Below are 17,468 nucleotides of genomic sequence, written 5' to 3'. Positions count from 1 at the left end.
ACCGTCTTGATTGTAGCCAGAGCGTACCTGGACAATATCTACAGACTGCACGGTTTGCCTGCTTCTTTGATCTCAGATAGGGACCGGGTGTTCACCAGCCGCCTCTGGAAGGAGCACTTTTCCTTGGCCGGCGTCACCTTGCGGATGAGCTCGTCGTACCATCCTCAGAATGACGGATAGACTGAGCGCGTGAATAAGTGTATGGAAATTTATCTTCGATGTTTTGTGCATGCTTGCCCGTCCAAGTGGTCTCAGTGGCTCTCTCTTGCCGAATTCTGGTACAATAATAGCCAGCACTCCGCTCTTGGTCGATCTCCGTTCGAGGTACTGTACGGTCATCCTCCTCGCCACTTCGGTATTACTGCTGCTTCTCACCGCTCGGTGCCTGAGTTGTCTGTGTGGCTCGAGAAAAGAGGGGTGATGCAGGATTTTGTCAGACAGCATTTGCTCCACACTCAGCGCAACGCATGAAACGCCAGGCTGACAAGGGGCGCTCGGACCGTTCGTTCCAGGATGGTGAATGGGTTTTTCCTCAAGTTGCAGCCATACGTACAGTCATCTCTAGCTCAGCGGGCTAACCAGAAACTGGCCTTCAAGTTCTTCTGCCCGTTCCGTGTGATCGAACGCATCGGCTCAGTGGCGTATAAACCAGAGCTTCCTCCGTCGGCTTCCATTCACACGATATTTCACATCTCGCAGCTCAAGAAGGCGATCGGTGACCAGACGGTGTCTTCAGATCTTCCCTCTGGCGATATCACTCATCATGTGCCTGAGCGCATCCTTCAGCGTCGTATGTCCCCAGGTGATCGTTCAGTTTTGCAGGGACTCATCCAGTGGTCCGGTATGCCGTCTCCACTCGCGACCTGGGAGAACTTGGATACCCTTCGCCAACGTTTTCCGTTTGCCGCGCCTTGGGATCAAGTCGCTTCGCAAGAGGAGGGGGGTGTTAGCTCTAAAGACTCCTACTGTTGGATCTAGCCCAAGGTCCAGGCGCGCCGCTCGGCCCAATGCTCGCGTCGCAGGCCCATAGTGGTCCAAGTAGATTCAGAGTATATATATCTAGTCTAGGAGAGAGCAGAGAGAGGATATGAACATTGTAACAACTATTCTCCCTAATCAAGCAGACCTCTGCTCGTCCGTCCCCTTTGTTCTCTGCTTGCTTCTTCTTCCTCCCGAACTCCTCTTCTTCCCCACTACTAATTGCTAACAAAACATGAGTATTGGGTTATGATATAGCTGTTTGTATTTAAATTCAGAATTGCAATAATACCCTCTTTGAAATGTCCTCATTGCTAGAATATCATTTTCATTTATATACCAGCGACATGCTGAAGTTCCACTGAGAAATTTGTAGTCTTCTTGATATATTTTTCATGAGTGTGCCCACAAATATTGCTATGACGTGATGATTCTGACCAATATCAAAGACCGCCTCAGCATCGAATTCAAGAGCTCTTTGTCCTGAGAGTGATAAATCAATTATGTTTCCCCTGCAAGTATTTAAGAAAAACCAATCATGGAGACTGTATGTCAAAATATTTATATGAGTTGGCAAATGCATAAATTTTTTTTGGAACAGTACTTGTGATCTTGAAGGTTATCATCCTACGCATCATAAGGTCTCCAGATGTGTTACGTGCTACAGCTGCATTTGAGATGGCAGTGATTTTTCCAATCACATCTACATTTGGAAAAGACTCCAAGTTATGATACTTGAACAGATGATGAAGATTCCTAGTATAGTTACTGAATATGTGTACATTAAATATGAGGCAACGATAAAAGTGTGTATATTGATTTTTTTTTTGTTACCTAGGAAACAATCTGTCCTTCTTGCATATTGTGGTAGCATTTCAATTGGGGTTAATGAAAATACATACTTTGGGAAACTTGTGTCATTGCTATTTCCTTCAAAGATCTGTGTTCTCATGCTCAATTTTAATATGTAAGGGGCATCTACAGCTCTGTACCCAGGCTTTGCCCTTTCAACACATGTGTTGCATATATAAAGAACCTTTCCTTCTTCTAAATATTGTTTCAACTGATCCAGGACTTGTGGAGGTACCTCACAGTACATCGCATCACCCTATAATTTGGAGTATTTAAAGAAAAATACAGAGGGAAACAATAGTTTAGCAGAGGAAATACTCTGAAAGAACATCTCTAAAAAAATTTCTGGCAAATGAGTATGTAGTTATACCTTTTGATCGATGACCACCATGTCAAAATGGATCAGAGGATTGTTCTCACTTTTACCCCTATATTCCCAAGTCCTTGACACCCTGACATGAACATTATACAGAGTGTTTATGGGACGGAGCTCTGATAATGGAGTTATTTTTCCCTGCAATTTGGTTACTGAAAATTGTTGTTGTCTGTTGAATTAGGACAGTAGTACGAACACTAATGTAGGTGCATACATTACCTGCATTGCTAATTCAACAATGCAAGAAAACCTGCAGTGAGTAAAAAAGGAATAGGTCAAGTTAAAGCATAATAGTCAATGCAAAGAACTAAAATAAAAAAGGTAGAACTAAATATTTGTATATTTCAGTCCATGTTCAGCACTTCTTTATATACTATATTTGTAGTTTTGTTTCCACATGTTCCATCTTTATTTTCTATCAATATTTTTAGCCCTTGTCTATCCTTTACTCGAGATATCGCAACATATAGTTGACCGTGAGTGAATAATGGTTTTCTCAGGTACACTCCCTCATTGGACAGTGTTTGTCCTTGGCTTTCGTTTATGGTCATAGAGTAGCAAACTTTAATTGGGAATTTTCGACGACATAGAACGAACAGCCAATGACATCCTTGTGTGGTTAGATTTATTCTAGGTATGTAGACTTTTTATCCGATATGTGTTCCTATTATAATTATCGCCACTACAACGTTTTGTCCAAGATTTGTTACTATTAATCTTGTTCCACTGCACAATCCTATGCTTTGGTACTAAATTAAGCATGTACTTATTTATTTCATCCACTATTTCATTTGTCCTTGCTAATATTGCTCTATGTTTGAGATACTCGAGATCGTTGTAGTTTGATCTAAAATCAAGGAATGTTAACTCTACAAGAGCCTTTATCTTATTCTCTACTTGTTTTATCAATAAATCATCTAGGATTTCAACTGTAACGCATTCTGAAAGATCATTTGTGTCAGATGTAGTGTTATTTTCAGTGCTTCCATTCCTATACTTAGTATCCATTGACTGAATTCATTTAATTCTTTGTACTCTGATGGGTTTGTCTCAATTTTTTTTAGACGCATGTTTTCATGTAAGTAAAGCTTTTTTGTGTATTTCCATAGATATGATCGAAATATTGAGGCATTAATTATTTGTGCTCTTGTAGCATTTTCATTACCAGTAATATTTGTTTAAGGTCTCCTAGTACTACAACCTTTCCTCCAAATTGTACATTCTGTAATTTTGGTTCCTTTTCAGAATTTATATCTCTAAGTGATCTATCAAGAGCCTCGAAGCATTGCTTATTTGTCATTAGCGCTTCATCCCAAATGATGAGATCTGTGTTAAGAATGAGGTCCGCTAATTTTGTTCCTCTTTTGATGTCGCAGATTGAAAGTTCATCCACATCTATAGGAATCCGAAATCTTGAATGTGCAGTGCGTCCATTTGGAAGTAGCAAAGATGCAACTTCCGATGAAGCAACTGTAAGTACAATCTTTCTTTTTGCTCTTAAATATGCGATTATAGTGTTCCATAGGAATGTTTTCCTAGTTCCACCATGTCTGATGACAAAAAAAATATTTGGTTCCTTATTAAGAACAGAATTTTTATCGAATGAAATGCAGTTCTTTGGTCATTATTTAGTTGCTGGTAAAGTTTATTTGATTCTATTTCTAACTTACTGCAATCATGCACTATAATAGTATTTATTTTTTATTTTTATTTTTGTTAATTTTATTATCATGATATGGTATCCCAAGTTGGAATCCTCTTTCACCGTAGGGGAAAAGTAGTGTGTAGAGCCATATATGCTGGATGGAAAATAGTTATACGTTGAAGGCCTTTATTTTTAGTACTAACGATAATATCTCTCTTGTACTTTTCTAGATTTAGATCACCAACTATTAGCATTGCTAAATCTTTGGTGTGTGGCATCTCATATTGTATTGGATCTTTCTTTTCAGCATCTAATATACATATGCTTATATCTATTCCATTATGTTCTTCTAGTAAGTCACGGGCATGGCGAAATATTTTTACCAATAGGTTATATTTGTCAAGCATGTTTTTAAGCTCATATACTATATTTGGGTCCATGCCTGTTTCTTGAGGGTCTTCTTTGTGTAACGCTTTTATTCTATTTTCAATTTTATTTTTTGTATCAAAAATATATAGTTCAGCATATTGTGGTGGTTGACCTTGTTCTGGAAGTAATGATCCTATACGGTGATGTATCTGGCCATTGATACAGAATATATATGGTCCTTCTCCTTTGTTAATGTCTTTTATTATATTTGCTCCCATTGAGGTGAATGCAAAAAGGCTATTGTATTGCCTTATTCTTTGTAAGAAATATTTTGATTCTGCGCTTTTCCTATCGTTAATTAACTGTGACAGAAATTCAGGAGGGTCTTTATATGGTGGTATCTTTATTTTCCTATTTTTACAACAGTTTGTGTACATAACTTGTCTACTACGCCGGCTCTCTGTTTGGCTACGTTCATTGTACCAGAATATAGCTCCACAATATCTACACTGGTAATTTGGTTTACCTAAATATGATCGTTTATCATATGACTCTTTTAAGTGTTGAATATATTCTGGTGTATATGATACCATGCCTTTATTAGTACTAATTTGCAAGCATATTTTCTTTGAATCTTTTTTTCATCTGGCTCATTGTTTTATTTCCTTTTTCTTCTTTGCAGTGATGATTTTTTCGTGCCTAATCTTTTTAGAATGTGGTTGAATGTCTATAGGATTAATAGGTTGGTCTTTTCTCTTTGTATGAATCATATAAGGACTATGAATTTAGCGATATCTATGTGTGTGTACATATAGAGAGAGAGTATATAAATATTTCAGAAAATATATGGAAACTTAAATATGTGTATGTATATTCATGTATTTATATACATGTATATATATACTTATATATTTCTATATATGTGTGTGTATGTGTGTGCATATTATATATATATATATATATAGTTTTTGTGTGTATATGTATAGATATATATGTGCACATAAAAAGATTTTTTATGTATCTTTTTAATATTTACAGGTGAAAAAATGTAGGATAAGTTAGAAACTCATGACAAAAATAGAAAAAATACACATTTTGTAGCATGAAAAAAGAGATGATGCAACATACATACAAATGTTATTATCAGTTATGGTAATATGAATGTCTAAAGAATATTGTTTAGTTGGTATTACGTACCTTTTTTTTGTCTCCTGCTCTTTACTTATTTGGAATGTGCTAGTTCCTGAACATACATGGTAAGACATTTGTTAGAATAAGTAGTACTGAAATTGAAGCAATGGAAATCGACATAGAACCATATATAGTAATCTGATTGGGGGCACTCATGAATAAGCATAGTTGTGGGATCGAATACAAGTGCAGTTATTTAACCCAAGGTTTTGTATTTGTAAGAGTATATTATGGGTATGTATGTATGTAGGCTCTGTGCATGCCTCAAATTATCTTAATATTCTGAAAGTGTCAAAAAATTAAGCCAGTAGTAAAGTCATTGATGTTTGAGAAAGAGAAGTGCAATAAAATGATTTAGTACCAAATCTCCGACCAGAATTGCAGACTGTGTCCCCCAAATTTGTTTTAGATTGCATATTGATGCTTCGTTTGATACAGGCTACATTTTGGAAGTGCAAGGTTGTGCATCAAAGTGATGTGGTGGAGCAGGAAGCAAGGTCTGCCCAAATGAGAAAAAGGGACGAAGCTAGCCTAATTGGAGGAAGGAGGTGGTGATAACGGGCAGTACACATGAGCGAAGTTGAGCTACAGCTCGTCAGCTAGCAGCCCAGTACCGTGGCTCTGCCTCTATTCTTCGCGTGGATCCGCAGGTGCAGCGTGCGAAGCGCCGGATCAGAGCAGCAGAGAGCGTGCGGTGGGAGGAGCACGGTGGCGTACGCGCGCAGGCCCCGCAGAGAGGGCGGCATCTGCCGCTCCTCCAATACCAGTGCCGTTTCGACGGCCGACGTCCCAAGCTCGCCGCTGCCGAGCCCCAGGCCGGAGCCCTCCTCGTTCTCGGCGTCGTCGGTCGCGGATGCCGAGTCGTCGTAAAAGGACGCCGCGTAGCTGGCGGAGACCGCGCTGGCGCGCGCGCGGATGGAGGGCAGGCGCAGTGCCGTGAGCGGGCACCGGTGGAACGGTGTGAGTACGGGGAGCGTGGTGGAGGCGGACGCGAAGGTGGGGAGGGGCGAGCTCGAGCCGTCGGACTAGCTTCAATGGTCAACATGCAAATACATATGAAGCAATATAATATCGTAAAATGCATGACGCTGGACACTGTGCATTGCAAAACGAATCTCCAAAGAAGCATGCATATCTGACACATATTTTGCACTTGTGGAGAGAGGGAATGTAAAAATACATCCTCTCTCTCCTCAACGCATCTCTGCACACACCAACCGTCAAGAAGCGGAAGACAACTCCGGCCTGGCGAAAAGAGTGAATCTAGTTCGCTCCAGGGAGAGTAGTCAATACGACGCGGTTGTCCGACGGCCGGCGACAAGATCAACTACCAGCAGCACAGCTGCTGCCGCTTTGCCGGATCCTGAAGAGCCAAGGTACACCGCTTTCTATTCCCAATCGTGGAGCAAAATAAGATCCATGGGTTGCAGATATATTTTAGGTGTACCCAATCGTATAGCTTCGATAGGATTTAGGGGACAGCAAGATCCATCGGTAGATTCCTTTTTATTTTAGTTCACCATTGCTTTAGATCTAGATGCGCTTTGTTTTTTTTCCCTCATTTGCCTTTTTTTATTTTCTTTTGCTGATTCGGGGATTGGTCAATGGTGCCGCTTTTGCTGCAATACCGAGCATGGCAGAGCGCTTCTCTTGCTGCTTTTGCATCCTTGAGTTACAATCATACTTGTTTAGTACTTAAAATTTTAATTGTGTTCCAACTGATGTTTATGCATACATGTAATTTACAGTATGGACCGTCAATACCTCAATAATTTCGCCGGACAAGGCTCTCAGAGACAGCCCTTTTATGTTTCTGATCAATTTCTACATCAGTTTGCTACATCCCAACAGAATTATGAGTATCCTGGCAGTCAGGAGGTGCAAAATTCTTCACAGTACAATTTTGTTATGCCAACGCAACCATTACCATGCCCTACACAAGCGTATTCTGGAACTGCTGGAGGCAATGATCAGGACATAGAGGAAGTTCGCCGTCCAACAACCAAAAGAAAGGGCAAGGAAAAGGAAGTTCCTCGAAGGGGTACTAATTTTTCCAAGGAAGAGGATGTTGTCTTATGCTCTGCCTGGTTGAACATCAGTATGGATCCCATAATAGGTAAAATTATTAGTGTATTTAATAAACCTTCCTAATTGATTTTGAACCTAACATGTAATATTTTTGAATGGGTAGGTACTGGATAGAGTCAAGGCGGTTTCTACAAAAGGATGCATGAGTATTTCAATGCGAACAAGCCACAGGGTAGCACAAGAAGTCAAAATGCTATACAGAACAGATGGTTGTTGATCCAAAAATGTGTTAACAAATTCTGTGGCATAAAGTCTATTATTGATCGGAGGCATGAGAGTGGTAAGAACGAAGCAGACAGGGTATGTGAACCTTTTCTAAATGTAAATGATTTTCCAACAAATTCTTTATATTTTTGTGACCTGTTAAAATTTTGAACCTTCAACGTATCTTTAGATTGAGGATGCAATCAACATGTACGAAAAAAAGGAACCATTCCAGTTCCTTCACTGTTGGAAAATTTTGAGGGACCAAGCAAAATGGAACAACAAGCTACTGGAGCTCAACAACAGTGGAGGGAAAACCAATGAAGACAATGTCGATGGACCAGGTTGCGAGGGCCAACTTCCATCTGAAAACAATGTGCATGATAGGCCAGAGGGTTGAGATTCTGCCAAACGTAGAAACAGAAGGGAATCTGAATCATCTTCCAGCACTGCATTTGAAGTCCTGCAGCGCATACATGACAGCAGAGAGAAGAACTAGCTCAAAGAAGAGGAACAACTACAACAGATTTTAAACAGGAAAGATGAGAAGTTGAACCTACAAAGAGAGGTGGTCAAACTCCAGAAGGATGCCATAGAGTTGAAAAAACAAGCAAGAGAGGAGAATTTGTTGCTTCGGAAGCAGGAACACGAGCTGTTGGCCAAGCAAACCGAGGCTCAACTGCTCACAGCTGAAGCAGGCATCATGGTAGTTGATCTGGAAAAAGTCGCACCACATCTCAAGGATTATTACATCGGCATGCAGCGAGAAATTATGGAACGTCGCGGATTTAAATCTTCCAGCAGCAATAATGCTTGACGGCAACATGTTGCCTACTTGAACAATTGTGTTTTCCATTACTCTGCACTTATGTACTACTTAATTTTGAATTCATTAGTTTAATTTGTATGTCATGTACCCTGAAACTTTTATGTTGTGTTGTATGAATTCTTCTAACTGCTGCGAAAAAATCTGTTTGTTCAAGTATGGTCTATAATAGAAATATTTTTGACATTGAGGCTATTACAATAGCAATCACAAAATACAATAGCATGGTCATTCAGGCTACTGGTCTTAAAATCTATTGCTACCAGTTCACCAAATACTAGTCTTAGAATCTACAAAATACAAGCTGTCAGTCACAAAATACATGGGCAATGTCATTCAGGCTACCAGTCACAAAATACAATGATGGTGCCATTCAATTAAAGCTCCCAGATGTGATCAGTCATCCCATCCGGCCGTTCCCTTCATCTGCCAGATGTGCTCCACAAGGTCATCTCGAAGCTGGAAACAAGTATCTTTATTTTTAATATATGTGTAAGCATCCATCATCTCGGCTACATTGTTAACTGGCGGATCCCTTGGTCCAGGCCAGTCTTCATTGGCAATGTGAGGCAAGTTTGAGTTTCTTTCATCAGCAAGAATCATGTTGTGCAAAATTATGCAAGCCTTCATGATAGCATTCAGATCAAGTTGACTCCACAACCTTGCAGCATAACGAATTATCTTCCATCTTGCTTGGAGGACACCAAAGGCGCGCTCAACATCTTTCCTGCAGGATTCCTGTCTTTCTGAAAAGGTCGTGTGTTTGTTGTTTACTGGAGCACCAAAAGACTTAACCAAGGTAGCCCAATCTGGATATATTCCATCTGCTAGATAGTATCCTAAACTGTAAGTGTTGCCGTTGACATCGAACTCCACTTCAGGAGCTCTTCCGTTAGCCAAATCATCAAACACAGGTGAACGTTGCAGCACGTTGATATCATTATGCGAACCAGGCATTCCGAAGAAAGCATGCCAGATTCGGAGATCTTCTGTTGCCGCAGCTTCTAATATAACAGTTGGTTTTCCTTTGTGCCCCTTGTACATGCCATGATGAGATGTTGGACAATTAGCCCACTCCCAATGCATACAATCTATACTACCCAACATCCCTGGAAAACCTCGAGCTGCATTCACCTGAAGAATGTGCTGCACTTCCTCATCCGTTGGAGGTCGGAGCCACTCATCTCCAAACACTTCAATGACAGTTTCAACAAACTTCTTCACGGTTTCTAGGACAGTGCTTTCACCCATTTTCAAATGATCGTCTAAACAATCAGCTGGACCTCCATTTGCTAGCATCTTGATGGCCACCGTGCACTTGTGAATAGGAGTGAAACCTTCCACACCAACACAATCAGGTTTCTTTTGAAAGTACGGATTGGCAGCAGCAGTACGATTAACAACTTCAAGAAACAAATCTTGCTTCATCCGAAACCTACATTCTGACATATTGTGAGAATAAACAATTAATGACAAACCCAATAAAAATTTAGAAATTACCTTCTCCTAAAGTGATCCTCGTTGTACAAAGGGCGTGGAACGAAGTAATCAGCCATTAATCTTTTGTCTGCCCCAGCTCTATCACGTTTATATACCCTGTGGCCCGGAACAGAGCCTCCCCACTTGCGCTTTCGTGGAACCAGCGATAGAGCAACGGCCGCAGAGATCTCATCGTCATCATCCCTCGGATCAACATTACTTCCATAACACGACAGACGAATGTACCTCGAGGCCATCACTGAGATAACATGAGTATTAAACATTTGTTTGATCCTATGCTTAAAGTAATAATCTATTGCCGGGATAACCTGATGGTGGGAGTCCATGGGACTAACCTGCACGCTACGTTGTATCGTCGCCGGAGCTAATGACTTGTTGGGACCACGAGAAGTTCGCCGGAGCCCGCTTTCATTGTCGCATCTGACCGGAGAGGGGACGGGGATGCTGCAACTCGTACACACGGGTCGAAGCGTGGAGTAGTGGATACTGGACAGTGCCCGAGCACCGGGCCAAGTTTCCCGCCATTCTATATATTTACTTGGCTCACTTCCCGCCAATCGACCAGGGTAATTTTTTGTTTACGCGGGAGTCAGCTGACGGAGCCCGATGCATGTCCCCCATTGGAGCTCCTCATTTTTACATGCCGCATGCATTCACTGTACACGGTACGCACAGTGCCTTTTGCAAATGCATTTGCATGAGGCCGTTGAAGTCAGTCTAAGGGAAGAGAGGGAGGAACGGGGTAATAAAGCTATATCTTGAGGCTTGGACTTCCCCCGAGACTTTACCAAGCCTTTGGAACCGCGCAACTCTACAGCCACGTTGAAACGTTTGACGCCGTTAACTTTCTCATCCAACGCTTGAGGGAAAAGTAGATGATGTGGCCCAATAAGATGTTCTGGTTTGGTGCAAGAATCGTAGTAAGAGATGATCACTAAATCTACTATATTATTTGCAGTACTTTGACCTGATGCACATTTTGCATTTTAGCCCCTATCTTTTCGAATTGAGCACAATCCAACAGTAGCTCCATCTGAACCGTCCAAGATGCATCCAACGGATGCAAATTCCCCCGTGCACGGGAGCATCGTAAGGGCCTGGGGCACTAGAACCTTCGTCTGGCTAACAGCTCTCCATGCTTCACCATAATTTTTCATTCAGTTAATGACTTTCGTTTATACTGCTGGTGTCAGACACAATCAGTCTGTTTTCATCTGAAATTCAAATTTCGGTGTCACTCCTCTTTTACAGTGATTGCAGTATAAGTATCAGTGATGATGTTTTATTGATTCAGTCAATCCTTCCTTCTATTGAGTAGTGTGAGCTAGTCTCCGATAGAATTAATAGGTTTTGATTGTCAGAAACGAAAGCTCCCTATTTTGGTGTCAAGATATCAAAGCGAGTTGAACTGAGGGTAGCTTAGCTGGTAAGGTTACCTGTGGTAAACTCGCCCATCCAAGTTCGAGTGCTTGACTCGGCACGGATGCTCACATTTTTCTGGATTTATTTTAGAATTTAACTGGTGTTATTCTTTTGGTGGCATACGACGTGTTCATCGAGAATCTGCCGGGTCAATCTCTCGAAGGGTAGATTGAAAATAATAGTGCAAAAGCGATTCAGAATTTTCAAACCGAGTCTGATTTGCTCATTAATAAATTATTATCACTGCTTACTTTGTGAAGCGTAGAGCTCTCAAAGACTTCACGAAGTTATTCCCCGCTATTGTTAATTGTGATGGCTTGGTTTGGGTTTTTGGTGACTACGTTCAGTGCTACAGTGTTCAGTTTTCAGATCTTTTCATGCTGTTCGGCGGCTTAGCGTGTTCGTCGGTCTGCGAGTGCACATTGCATTGCCGTCACTAGTTTTTTTTTCCTCAGAATGTATGATGCGCCGAACTCCTATAGATTTCGCACGCCAAACATTTTGGTTTCTCCAATTGAGTTTTGGTCTCTTGGAGTATGTTCATGTGAAGAGGCATAGCTGTGCATTGCCTGCTGTAGCTGCCGCGATACACAAAAGGCACAGAAGGCGTGCTTCATTTTGATCTGATGTGCCGTGCCAGCCTATAGCCTACCACGTGACATGTCCGGTGAAATTTCCGCTGCGGTTCCGGCATCGGGAACCGAGAAGCAGGGCCCACCCTGTAACTGCCGAGTAACAAACTCGGAAGCCAAAAATCCCTTCGTCAACGAATATCCACCGGACCAATAAAGCTTGGATGCCACGTCATCGACGACTGGCTCCGGTCGAACCAGGCCTGCCCTGTCTGCCGCAAGCTCGCTCTCCCCGGGTTGCCGTGGAAGGCGCCGCGACATCAGCGCCGTAGGATTTGGAGGATCCTCTAGTGCGAGGCGCCGTCACCATCAGCTTCGTCTTCGGGGGTCGCAGGAGCCACCGCTGCCGCTTTTGACGATGGCGTCAGGGGAGGAGCCGCCGCTGTCGTCGCCAATGTCGGAGGAGTGACGACCAGTCGACCACGGTCGTCGCCGTAGGCATGCAGGATCGGGCTTGATGGAACGGTGTTGGGTTGTTGGCGTGTCTTGTTGGGCGATCTGGATCAGTTCCTGGAGAGGTCGCAGGGTTCTTTTGTCGTTTTTGTCTCTACACATTCTTGCATTGGAACTGATCGAGAGTAGTGTCCCTTGCTGATAGTCTGGATAAGTTCTTAGAATTCCTTCGTTGTTCCTGTCTTTTGCTTTCTTGGAGCTGATTGAGCTTAGCTTAGTTTCCTATTGTTCAACCTCTGATCAGATAGCATCTTTCTGATAGCATTGTATATTCTTGTGACCTGCTTTGCTGGTTCTTGTTCTGATAGCATTTCTGGTTGCTTCACATTGTTTTTCTTGCATTCCGGTTCAATGATGCTACTGTGGTATCAACTGTTTCTTTGTTCGGTATGTATGATAGCTGAAGATGTTTCCCCATCAGCTTGAGAGCGAATTTCAGGTGGATCTGAGCTCTAGTTTGTGTTGTACGCTGAACTCTGAATCACATTGTAATATCCTGCGTCCGTATATGCAATGTCTGCCCCTGCATAATCTTTCTAATTCCCTCTAAGCTGTTGCCATTATGTTCTTCTAGTTCCATGTGCAGTGCTAGTAGCAGACTGAAAAGCTCAATTAATGAACCTTCGTGTGTACTGCGGGTATCAAACACAATCTGTTCGCTTGGAAATTCAATTTTCAGTGCCGCTCCATTTTTACAGTGACTGCAGTATAGGTAACAATGGTGATGGTTTATTGCTTCAGTCATTGCTTCGGTTGTGCAGTGTGTAGTGTGTGTGTGTGTGTCTGATAGAGTTCATAGGTACTTGATTGTCAGACTGATTCACTAATTATGGCTGCTTACCTTGTGATAGGTAGAGTTCCAAAAGACTTTACGAAGTTATTCCCGGCTGATGTTAACATAATGTTTGATGCTTCTATCTGGTGAATAGTGACGACAGTGTTCCGTTTTAAGAGTTGCTCGTACTGTTTGGCGACTTGGTGCGCTCATCGGCCTGCGTTCAGAATTGTTTTCAATTTTTCCCAGTTGGCGCTATGTTTTTTCTCCAATTCCTCGTGTAACAGCAGAACTTGCTACTGAACAATTCAGTTCTGTCAGGCTTGAGTTTCTTTAGCAGCTCTATATGCTTTTCCTACTTGTTTCTTCACAAATTAATTTTCCCTCAGTTGAGAAACTTTCCCTTATACTGTTAGTCTCAGACGCAATCAGTTCATTTCGTTGTAAATTCAATTTTGAGCAACGCCCAGCCATCCTCCAAACACACACAATCCAAAGAGGGGGAGGGCCTCCGCCGTGTGAAGGAGCAACCGCCTTGCCCTTCCACGGTGCCATATCATCACGCCCTCCCTTTAAAGCTGTCCTGCTCCCGGACTCCGGCCTCCCTCCCAGCAATACGAACCCTCTCCCCTCCCAGCAACACGCGAAAACAAACACAACCATGGCTTCATCGTCGTCATCCGCCGCCTCCTCGACTGCCTCGGAGACCACGCCCGTCCTCTCCGACGCCCAGGACAGGGGCACCGCGCTCGGCGTCGCGCCGCCCGCCACCTCCTCGGCGCTGGGCGCCGCGCCAGCGGCTTCCTCCTCTACGGTCTCCTACGCCAGCTCGGGCTCGGCAGCCGCTCCCGTCCTCTCCGACGCCTACTTCCCGCCCCTCCCCACCACCCCCGCCAGGGGGAGGGGCACCTCGCCTCCCGCCACCACCTGGGCGTTGGGCACAGCGCCAGCGGCTTCCTCCTCGAGCACGTTCCTCTCAGACGCCGACTTCCCGGCCCTCCCCACCACCCTCTCTCGTGGCAGGGGCACCGCGCTCGGAGTCGCGTCGGCCGCCTCGTCCTCCCGAGGCGCTGCGAGCAAGCCCACGTACGTCACGACAGCATGGGGCACCAAGGGCCGCGTCCCCGATCCCAGCGGCGCTACTTTCCTCGCGCAGAGCTCCTCTCGCTCCGCAGCGCGCAGAGGTCTCACTCAACCGCGGACAGGGCTCGTCCATGACGGCGGCGGCGGGATACGAGGGCTTCGAGTCCGCTCCGGATCCCACGTCCTCGACCATTCCGGCTGCCTGCTCCTCTTCCTCGTCGGGGACCGCGTGGACTCCGCTACGCTCCAGCCGCTCTGCTTGGTGTAGCACGCCCGCCGCAGCGAATGGCGCGCTGAACGCGGGCACATCATCTGCGAGCTACTTCCCTTCGCACTCCACCGCCTTCGCCGGGCCCGCCGTGGACGCTTCGTCGACATCATCAGCGGGGCCATCCAGCATCACGCCCGTGGCGGCCATGGGCGCGCAGACGCCGGCCCCCTTCCTTTGGAGCTTCGACACCGTCGATTGGACATACAGCAGCTTCCAGGACCCAGGGTGCGGGAGTGTTTCGGGAGCTGAGGCGGCAGGCCCCATCACTGATTACGCGACAGGTTCGGTTGGATTGCTGCAGCAGCAGACCGCGGGCGCGTGGGCACACGTAGCCAGATTGAACATTGAGAAAGTTCGTCTTATGGATGATCTTCAGGAGGCGCGACGCGTCATTGAGGATTTACTGGAGGGGAAGCGCAAGCCAGATGCACTGCCCTCCCGCGGGCGGTGCTGTGATTGCCTGATCGGTCCGGCGATGGTGCAGGTTGCCCCGTGCGACCATATCTGCCTCTGCGTGGCCTGCTATTCCAAACGGCAGGCGTGTCCGTTCTGCACGGCATGGATCAACTGGCAGTCCACGGATGCACGGAGGCGCCGAGGGAGCCACCGCCGCAGCCGTTCCATTTGACGTACTTGATCGAGCTTGGATGAAACGGTGTTGGATCATCTCGTCGGGCGGTCTGGATCAATATCAGTGCTTGGAGAGGTTTCTGACGGATTCTTTCTCATTACCTTTTCTGCATTGTTGAACTCATCGCTGGTACTCCGTCTTGTCTGATGGTCTGGATTAGTGGCTTGAAAGATTCCACGTTGTTTCGGTCTTTTGCTTTCTTGAAACTGATCGAGCTTAGTTGAGATCTGAAGCATTTTGGCCAAGAAACGATAGAGTTTAGCTGCTTTCTATTCTTTTATTCAGAGCTACAGTCACCTGTGATGAAGTAAACATCTGCATGTGGTCAAGAAACGATGATTTGTTATGTCCTCTCCTGACAGAAGTTAATAGATTCTTTGCTAGATGCTTTTAATAACCTGCATCAGTTCTTTTTACCCCAATATAATGCAACATTGATACTGCTTAGAAGGCATCTTATAATGAGAAATGTAGGGTTTGGTCAGAATAGAATGCAATGTTGATTTTTCTTGCAACAGTGCTTTTGAGTTTGGACATCCTCTGGTGATTCTTTTCTTGAATGCCCAAAACCTGAAGAATTGGTTGTCGAACACATGATTAATGGACCTTGTGACCTGCTTTGCTTATTTTGATGACATTTTTTTTTGGCACGATATGATTGCTCTTGCAGTCAGCAGTAGGGGCTTGTGCCTTCTCAATGTTCAGTTTCATAATTTCTCTGCTGTTTTGAATACAATGGCGATGATGTTAGGTCCCAGCATTCCATGGTGTGTGTCAACTATGGTAATTGTTTCAGTGCACTCTCCTTTTAACTATGGTAATTATAAGTGACACTGTACCAGTAGCCCCTGATGTTATTTGTTGATTCACTTTGGCTTCCTTACCTTCACTCTAAACTTGGGGCCAGTACTGACTGAGGTCCCCTCCTAGCTTCGATGACAAAGCATTCAGAATTCTTCAGACTGCTCAATTAGCCATGTAGCATTGGTTCCAAATTTCAATGCAACCACTAACTAGTGACAAGTACAGCATCCGTTGGGCGGCATGTGCCGTTGTACTCTGCTCCTCATCATCCTCATACGCTTTTACGATTCAGAATTTTGAGTGGCTGATTCTGTCAGTGTTCTTTCGCATTGCACACTGCATTGCTGTTTTACTGTCTATTCACCAGTGTACGAAATATGAAAGTATGATGTGTACATCATATCTGTTTCTGTGTTCTTAGAAGTGATCGAGGATGTGCATGTTGTCTAATGGTATGCATCAGTTCTTGAATTCTTTCATTGTATCTGTCTTTTGAATTCTTCAAACTGATCGAGATTAGTTGGTTATGTTTTTTGTTCAGAGCTATGTTCACCTCTGATGAACTAAACATCTGAATCTATCCGAGAAACTATGATCTCAACGTTCGGGTCAGTTTCAGGGTTATGATAAAATATAATGCATTTTTATCGATGTATTTGGTAGTCTGCACCATTTCTTTGTGCCCCAATATGAAAATTTATGCTGCTGAGTGAGCATCTTAGGATGAGAATTGCAACACTTTGGTGTAAACTGTTTTTTGTTTTTACAAATTTTGGTATAATCTGTTCTCAGCAATGCTTACTAATTTCTCACGATAGTGACTGACATCAGTCGCAGCAATGCCTTTTCAGCATTTTGGTTATTCTTTTCTTGTGTGCCAAAACCTTGTAGATTTGGGTGCTGACAATGACAATGTGACTAGCCATTCTTAAAATCTTATGCCAAGTCTGTCCCGTAATGTTTTTTCTAATTCCCAGCTGACATCAAATTCTTTTAATCTGAAAAGGGTATAGAATAACACCGTTCTAGTTATTGTGTACAATCACCACAATTTTTTTTTCAAAAATGTACAATCAGCACAATTTGCCACTGATATCAGTTGATGAACTTTCATAGTTTCAATTTTGCTGTTCATCTCAGACGCATTCACTTGCAAAGATCTTGTAACACCCCAACTCTCCCATTACATTTTGTCTAACTGAATCTTCGTTTTGTTGTAAAGTAAATTGGTAGAGTTGGAGGTTCCGCTCAATTTCTTTGCCAAGGTGTCAAAGCAATTCGGAGTTCATACTTCATAGGATCTTTGTATTCTTCAGAGAACACAAAGATTTGGTGCTTGGAATCAGTTGCTTCCTCTAGTAATTATTT

The 17,468-nt window shown here is 43.7% G+C and overlaps 1 protein-coding gene across 1 annotated transcript; it reads right to left on the bottom strand.

Moving 5' to 3' along the window:
* Positions 1 to 8,925: 8,925 nt before the first annotated feature.
* LOC112900764 (protein ALP1-like) lies at positions 8,926 to 10,265 on the bottom strand. The gene is made up of 2 exons (XM_025969568.1): positions 10,030 to 10,265; positions 8,926 to 9,964 (listed from the first exon to the last, which is right to left on the bottom strand). Exons 1-2 carry the CDS (start codon positions 10,263 to 10,265, stop codon positions 8,926 to 8,928), a joined length of 1,275 nt encoding a protein of 424 aa, XP_025825353.1.
* Between the last annotated feature and the right edge of the window lie 7,203 nt (positions 10,266 to 17,468).

This window comes from Panicum hallii, chromosome 7 (genome assembly GCF_002211085.1).
Source record: "Panicum hallii strain FIL2 chromosome 7, PHallii_v3.1, whole genome shotgun sequence".
In the NCBI taxonomy this organism is placed as follows: domain Eukaryota; kingdom Viridiplantae; phylum Streptophyta; class Magnoliopsida; order Poales; family Poaceae; genus Panicum; species Panicum hallii.
The sequence above is the reverse complement of the archived record's forward strand: the minus strand, read 5'-3'. Positions and strand labels throughout refer to the sequence as shown.

Bases quoted from the DNA above. Each gene is read 5' to 3' on its own strand.
- LOC112900764 (XM_025969568.1), bottom strand. From the start codon at position 10,265: ATGGCCTCGAGGTACATTCGTCTGTCGTGTTATGGAAGTAATGTTGAT. The intron at 9,965-10,029 runs GTAATTTCTAAA...GTCAGAATGTAG, and splicing joins GAGGATCACTTTAGGAGAAG to GTTTCGGATGAAGCAAGATT.